This window comes from Cebus imitator, unplaced genomic scaffold, assembly GCF_001604975.1.
Source record: "Cebus imitator isolate Cc_AM_T3 unplaced genomic scaffold, Cebus_imitator-1.0 Scaffold549, whole genome shotgun sequence".
In the NCBI taxonomy this organism is placed as follows: Eukaryota; Metazoa; Chordata; class Mammalia; order Primates; family Cebidae; genus Cebus; species Cebus imitator.
The window spans coordinates 147,078-155,693 of NW_016107864.1; the positions used below are offsets into that span (position 1 = coordinate 147,078).

The 8,616-nt window shown below is 39.5% G+C and overlaps 1 protein-coding gene across 1 annotated transcript in view; it reads left to right on the forward strand.

Annotated features, from left to right (window-relative positions):
* GRM5 (glutamate metabotropic receptor 5) overlaps positions 1-8,616 on the forward strand; it is a 155,258-nt gene that overhangs the window by 90,556 nt on the left and 56,086 nt on the right. The window contains exon 5 of the mRNA XM_017515413.2: positions 1,082-2,021. Coding sequence (XP_017370902.1) covers positions 1,082-2,021 — 940 coding nt within the window. The remainder of the gene's footprint in view (positions 1-1,081; positions 2,022-8,616) is intronic.

Consider the following 8,616-nt stretch of genomic DNA (forward strand, 5'->3'; position numbering starts at 1 on the left):
TGTGTGTGTGTGTGTGTATAGATAGTCTTGGTAGTTCTAGTGTGTAACCAGCTTTGAGAACCACTGTCCTATAAAAATTGTAAAAGAACACAGATAACCCAAATGATGCTATATTCTGTCACCTTTTTATGCTATATCATTAAGACGTATTTTAAAAACTGCATGCCATAAGTATGGAATTATTTTGAGTGATACACTTCCCTTGCCTGCCAATTGCTTGCCTTTGGGGTCAGTTTTCTTATAAAAATGAACATCTTCCTTTTTTAACAGAATCTTCTGTAACATCTAAACTACAAGATTCTCTGAAAATTCCAATTCTTCTTTACTAGTGTTGGTCATATTTATACCTTTTTCACTTTTCACACCTTCCCACATCCATTCAAACACTCTGTATGGCTCTAAAATAAGTCTTAAATGTGTCCACACCTTTATCTCATCCAAAACCCACACAGCAACCAAAGAAATGTTACACACACACACAAACACACACATATCTGATCCTGGCATTGCTCGACATAGATCCTTAGAGTAACTCCCCACTGATCTTGGACTCTCTGACCTGCAAAATCCGCCCCCTGCCTACCTCCCAGCCTCATCTTAAACCACTTGTTACACTATCATATGGTGGTTTATTTTCATGCCTCTCTTCCTTACAGTTAACATGTTTGCCAAGCCCATGAAATCCCCAACTCCATCAAACCCACATATTTATTTGCTAATTCCTATTGTAGGAGGCCTTTGCTGCTTCCACAGAATGATGAGAATCCATGTTATACTTGCTCATGACCAATTGTTTAAAGGCCCCTGATTAATTTTATATAAGGGCTGGAAACATGTTCTTCATTATTGTGTTTCAGAGCCTAGAACAGTTCCTATCATAGATCGTGTATGTGTTCAGTAATATCATCATAAAAATTTTCTGAATGAACACATGAAACAATGAGTAGCATGAGATTCTGAAATTAGAAAGCCAGATAGGAGACAAACTGAAATGGTCATAAACAGCTGCTTGTAACTTAAGGATATGTGACCCAAGTCAACATCTCTCCCTCCTTTACCATATGTGTTTGTGTCTCTGCAGGTTGTGATTTGATCCCAGTACAATATCTTCGATGGGGTGACCCTGAACCCATTGCAGCTGTGGTGTTTGCCTGCCTTGGCCTCCTGGCCACTCTGTTTGTTACTGCAGTCTTCATCATTTACCGGGATACACCAGTAGTCAAGTCCTCAAGCAGGGAACTCTGCTACATTATCCTCGCTGGCATCTGCCTAGGCTACTTATGTACCTTCTGCCTCATTGCAAAGCCCAAACAGATTTACTGCTACCTTCAGCGAATTGGCATTGGTCTCTCCCCAGCCATGAGCTACTCAGCCCTTGTAACAAAGACCAACCGTATTGCAAGGATCCTGGCTGGCAGCAAGAAGAAGATCTGTACCAAAAAGCCTAGATTCATGAGTGCCTGTGCCCAGCTAGTGATTGCTTTCATTCTCATATGCATCCAGTTGGGCATCATCATTGCCCTCTTTATAATGGAGCCTCCTGATATAATGCATGACTATCCAAGCATTCGGGAAGTCTACCTGATCTGTAACACCACCAACCTCGGAGTTGTCACTCCACTTGGATACAATGGATTGTTGATTTTGAGCTGCACCTTCTATGCATTCAAGACCAGAAATGTTCCAGCTAACTTCAACGAGGCCAAGTATATCGCTTTCACAATGTACACAACCTGCATTATATGGCTGGCTTTTGTGCCAATCTACTTTGGCAGCAACTACAAAATCATCACCATGTGTTTCTCGGTTAGCCTCAGTGCCACAGTGGCTTTAGGCTGCATGTTTGTGCCGAAGGTATACATCATCCTGGCCAAACCAGAAAGAAATGTGCGCAGCGCCTTCACCACATCCACCGTGGTGCGCATGCATGTAGGGGATGGCAAGTCATCCTCCGCAGCCAGCAGATCCAGCAGCCTAGTCAACCTGTGGAAGAGAAGGGGATCCTCTGGGGAAACCTTAAGGTAAAAGTAGTGGGGGCTTAGAGGGGTGCTGGCCCCTATAGCTGATGCAGAGGCGTGTGTTTCTTGGGTCTTTTAAATGGGAGAAATCTGAGTAAATAAAACCATGGGAGGCAGTGTCCTTTAGGGAATGGACCTTCTCATCGAATGGTATTTATAGGGTTAAGGGAATGTGGGCCCAATTACTTAGGGCAAGTCTAGAAACATGGAAGTTAAAATCTCTAATAAAGCAGAGTCACAGCATATGGGGAGTGAGGCTGAGAGGTAGACAGAGTAGAGTTAGGTCACAAAGCCAAGGCAAGGACCCTCAAGTCCTGAGGGGACAGGGTTACACTGTGAGGTAAATTCTAGTTCACCAGAACAGGTTTAAAAAATATATTACTAACAAAGATTCTACTGAGAGCAGAATGCCAAGAACGCTACACACCAGACTGCACTTGCCTAAACCTTATTCAAGCCAGGAGAGTGCTTAAATGCCCATCTCACTGAGGCACAAGAATGTAGGATTTATATTTTAGCTCTTAATGGGCAAGATGGAATCTTTGGGAGATGTCTAAGCAGCAGAAAAGGACAAAACAACAAACTGACTTTGCATATAATTGTCCTAAATAACCAGTCAGTTTCCCAGTTCTCTGTTGCCTATAGTCTCATGCCACCCTAAGTTCAATTGTCACAGGTAGCAGTTATGCGATCATTTCAATCTGAAAAGAATCTAGATCCAAAAGCCAGTGATTTCCTCCCAGGTAAGGAACTGCTTTACATGATAAATGATCCCAAAGCACTTCAGAAGACAAGATGATATCAGTGGCTCGGGAAGAAATGTTGAAGCACCAAAAAGGCTACCTGGATTGATGATAATTGGGACTAAGGATCGCCTTTATTTAAGAAGTACACATCAAAAGGGCTGATCAAGACATCAGCACTGCTAACTCTACTGAAATTTAACAGTATTTTTTACAGCTAGATAAATAACTGGAAGATAGGTATCTTTCAAATGGAAGCTGCATATCTAAATAACATTGCTTGAACTATTCTCCTATACCATCACTTAGCCTGCATGAAAGTCCTACTTTTCTGTCAGCGTTAAATCTTCAAAGCATGACTTAGTATGATGGTGAAGATACTGTGTCTGCCGAGGTTTGAAAATAACTCAGAGGATAGTTGAATTTTACCCACAAGGTCCAATTCGTTTACATTATTAACTTGTACTCTTACCTCTTTCAATTCTTTTCCACTTCCTTTACACTTCTCATCTCTTTTTACATACATCGTATAAGACATTCAATTAAACTGTAATTCCTGTCTTCTTCAATAAATCCTGGCAATGGCACGGTCTGTACACAGCAGGCCTTTCATATATCTAACCTGCTGGTCTATTTTCCATCTGCCTTCGTAACTCCTCTATGAAACATTCTTTTTCTGAAATTTCTGCAATATCAGCCTTTCCTTTTGGCTAAGAAAATTTATTTTTCAGACTTTTGTTTTATCAGCTTTTCTTCAAGTCCTATCTGTAAACAAAATCTCCCAGGAAAGCCCAGTATATAAAACAAGCACGTTGAGGGAGGGAGGGAGGGAATTTTGAGTCTATGTCTAAGCACCTAAAAACTCACTAAAGAAAGCTCCTTAGGGAGCATGGAGTGGTGGCAGAGAGCATGGGCTGCGGAGCCGGATTGTTTCTGTTTGAACAACAGCACTGCTGCTTCATCTCTCTGCACCTTATTTCTACCATCTGACAAACTGGATTGTAAAAAGTGAAGGGGATGATACGTGTAAAGGCTGGCACATAGTAGGCACTTTTCTAAAAATAGCACAGTACAAATGCTAGAGAACACTGGGATTAAATACTGGCAGCATCACTTACCAGCTGTGGAACCTTAAGCAAATTAATGTAACCTCTCTATGCCTTGTTCCTCTAAAAAATGGAGATGATGGAATGCGTAGTTCAGAGACTGTGAGAACTGAATGAGTTAACATGTGTGTAGTGTCTGCCGCATAGTAACCACTTCTTAACTATCTGCTATTTTGACTAACCAAGTTAACCACTGTCAGTCTTCTTTTACTCCTGAAAGTTACTGTATCAGATACACAATCTGGATGATCTTAATAACAAAGAGAGCATTATAAATGACAGAAGAAATCTATGGAGATATTGATTATACAGTCTGGGTTTTCCAGGGCATCTCCATCTTTATGTTGTCCAGCTCCTTGCTGTTCTGTATAGTACATCCTTTGTTCCACTTTAAGCAGAGCAAGCTCCTTAGGGGTGGAGCCCTGCTAATCACAGTGTCTCCAATACCTACCTGTAACCTGAAGGGTGCTTGGCACATAGAAGATGCTTAATAATGATTTCTGGTATGTTTGTTGAATGAATTTGGGAAGGTAGCTATGTGGTAGGTATTTTTTTTTTTGCTTGTCTTCAAATGTGCACACTCTTGCTCCCCAGTTATCCTATTAACTTTTATAAGACTGAGACAACAGTGCCCTATATTACAGATATCTCTCTCATTCATGTGGTCATCAGGTTCTACTCTAGACTTGGATCACTGATCTTGTGCTTTGCCATAGTTATACTATTTCCCTAGTAACGTTCAATTAATATTTTCAACTATTTCATTCCTAATTTAATAAACAAAGGGGCAAACAAAAGCAACGCATTTTACTGACAGTGCCAATCAATAGAAAACAGAATTCTAAAGATTTTTGTTGCAATGCTTTAACTTGTTTTTCCTACAGGGCTATGTGGTGTTTTTTTGTTTGTTTTGGTTTTGGTTTTGGTTTTTTTTTTTTTGCTCGATTTTGCAATCTGTGCATGTGGATGTTAGAATCCCAAAGAGGGTAAGGATAGAACTTTGGCAAGTGTTTGGTCTTCTTCCTGCAATCTTGGCAATTCTTGATCTGTCTATGTGATTATAGCTGAGACAGGCTACAGTCTGATTATATAGAGACTTCTTTTTTTGCCGTCAATCAAAATATTCAAGCTAGGACCTGCTTTTGATATGGAGAAGAAAAGGTGGCAAGTCAAGCTATAATTCTCTTGTATCACATGCATCTGATACTGGCTCTTTTTTTTTCTAAGTCACAGTCCTTAGAAAGAAACACAAACTACAATTCCGTTCCTCTAGAGCTTCCATGAGTTCCAAAACTAAATATTTATTCTCTGTCATACAAAATCAAGATGGTTCGCATATTTATTACATTGGAGCATATAGTGACTTATGTAGGGATTCATCTCTCATTTGATAATTAGTTGTATAAAGTCACTGTATATCACATTGTCTGCCACACTACAGCTTAAATAATGGGAAATAAATAAATTCAGATTTTTTAATATTTTTACATTTTATTCTGAATCACTTCCACAAGTTGTGCTTCTCAGACTTGAAAATCTTAATACACCATTGAGCTCACCTCTTGGGATGTCAGGTGGGCTTAAATAGGTAAATTAAGTCTCTGGATGTAGGTATTTGGGGAGAAGCATCCACCCTGCTGGGCCCAGCTCTGTTCTGCTGTCCCCCACCTGGTGTGTGAAGAAATAGGCTACTATAATCTCAGACTGGGTATGCCCTCTGTTTCTGGGTAGGGTCTATGTGTGTCCCTTCCACATGGAATGGCAGATGGCAAGCGCTCTCCATCTTAAAGAGGATACTGTGTACCTCAAAAAAAAAACATAACAATATCTAAGGTTATAGTAACTATGTCTCCCAAAGTTAGTACAGGCTCCTGGAATGGTGTCTGTACAGAGATGGAAAATGCAAAGGCAGCATACTAGTTGACAGTTCCTGCTTTGAAACCACACGTGGGTTTCAATTCAGCTATGAATTTGAATAAGGCACTTTAGTCTGTTTTCTCAACTATAAAATGGTAGATAATAATTCCTATTCTGAGTAGTCAATAAGGTAATATGCATTAAGTATTTAGTACCAGCACATAGAAAGTATTCAGTAAATGCCACCTAACCTTTTAGAATTGTGTCTGCAAGTAACAGAAAGCCTATTTTCAAACACTTATACTCTTTGGGGTTCATTTTCCTTATGTTAAACAAAATTTTGGAGGGAGATTGCTTCAGGTGTTAGTTCAGTGATGCAAAGGCAAACATTCCTGCCATTCTCTAGGCCTTTCACTAATGGTTACAATACAATTGTCATGGCTCCACACATTACATCCTTTCATTAGGGAAAACAAAAGTTTTTTCCAAGTCCCATAAGAATTGCCCTTTTGTCTCACTGAGCCAAAACTGTCTAATACAAGAGAATGTAGGCAAGTGACATTTAGCCTCTTCCGCCTCTATCATGGAAACGGAAAGAGAAAAGGGCGCCTCAAGTGTTTGTTAGATAATCCAGTGCATAGTGCCTAAAATATTAGTACCTAGTAGTAGTCATGGTGGTAATGGTCATAGAAGGAGGAGGAACTGAACAGAGAAGAGGGCAAAGAAGAGGAAGGAAGGAAGATGACATGAAGCACAAAGTAAGAGACTGGCAAAAAGGTTCAAAACAGAGTAGTTCCCCAAAATGGTTCATTTATTACCCACCTGTTATGTTCTGCCACCTTACAGAACTTTACTTTTCATATGTATTACTAGTCTAACATTTCTAATTGTCACAAAATACTGCAAGTTGAAGCAACAATCCTCCCATTCTTTATATGAGGAATTTGAGGTCCTACACAGTGAGAAGACTTGCCTATTATCTCATGACTACTGAGTAATGGAGCAGTTTTTAAACTAAGATTTTAGCTGATAATCACTAGAGCTGAGCACATATGGACTGCCTCCTTTGGAAAATTAGTATATGCATTGAAAAACAGCTCCATGAAAAGAAATTATTTGGTCAGAAATGTAAAAAAAATACTCTGTTCTCTTATTGGAGATAAACACCGAGAAGTCTTGCACTGTAGAAAACTATCATCCATTTGTTAACTCTAATCATTTTGCAGACTTATACACAAGACCATTTTTTTCCCCAAGTAACCCCCTTAACATTCTGAAGAACTAATGCTCCAAAAAACGTACTTTAGAAAACATCATCATAGACCCAAGAGAGGACAAGTTTAGGGGCCTGAAGAGTAAGTAGTTCATGTCTTCAGGGAGAAGGGGGGCTAGCGGAAGCAAATTTCCACCTCTCATCATGGAGAAAGAATCACTTTGAGCTCTCTGAGCATCTAAGGAGACAACAGAGGTAATTCTAACAGATCCAACAATTTTATGGGAAGTTAAATTGGCTCAACCTAGAGCACAAATAGAAACGTGCCCAGAGTCAGTCATTCAATTCATTGAAATAGCAAACGGAGATTTTTATTTAAATAGAAATGAGTCACTACAGATTTTTTTATACAGAAACATGCTATTTATGCCATCAATATATAGAGGTCCCTGTGATTAACATTTTGGTTCTAGACGCTAATTTCTAGCACAACATGGTGCAGCATCAAATCATTGTCAAGCAGATAATGCCAGGCTTCCATTTAAGGCCTTCACTTCAGCTGCAAATTGACAAATGAACACAAGGCCAGCTCTGACCTAAATAACACATTAAATCTGATGAATCTAAAGTTCTAGCTCTACAAGATTTAGAATTTCCAGGCACATGGAACTAGGGTTCTAAAATACAATGGGCCTTTTGTGGCTAAATTAATGACAGAGACCTACAGCTCGAAGCTATAAATTTTCTCAAAAGGCAAGGCCCTCCCTTGGAATTCTAGTCAGTGGCAGAATCATTAGTGTTGCCTCCACCTTAAGTGAAATTTAGAAAGTGCCATTTGCCACTTCTGTTTTAATTAAGTAATTAACTTTGCTTTAATTACCATTGTCATGAGGGCCCACTTTGGCTATCTGCTAAAACAACTGCTGGTCTCCCCATGTTCATTGGCTGAATTATGATATGCCTAAAAAAGTGGGTTCATTTGTGTGAATTCCAATATTCCCCAATTGTTATCAGAGCTTTCATAAGTTCCAATGACTTATATTTCTTTCAGGCATTATTAGTCTGCATGAAGTGATGTTCATACTATTTCTCTTTCTTTAGAGTCCTCCACCTTACCTTCTATCTCTCCAGGTCCTACTTATCTTCCAAGGCTCAGACACCTGAATAAGACCCTATCAGATTTACCCATCTCACAGATTTTCCCTCATCTGGACTTTTAGAGCATTTATCGGGTATAGCACACATTTTACACATATCGCTCACCCTTTCTTTACTTGTTACTTATTCACAGAGATTGATTAAGGACTCAGCAATGCCAGGCACTGTGTTATGCCCTTGGGATATAGGGATTGCTTGTGTACATATGTAACATTCTCCCAACCATCTAATGCTGTCTTCAAAGTATGTATATCTCCCTTGGTGCCTGGCACAGTGCTTGCCCAGCAGTGATTAATAACGAATATACAGAAGGACAGGTGGATTAGAGATCTGTTGGGAAGCAGTTCATGGAGCTCACACTGCCTTCACAGTGAACAAGATTTCTGATAATGCTTGTCCTAAAAATACAAGAAAAAATGCTTTCTAAAATCAACTTTAAAAAAAAAAAATCAAGCTTCCATTGAATGCCTACTCAGCAGCATCAATAACTGTCCCAGATCCTAGGGATAGAGAGATAGATT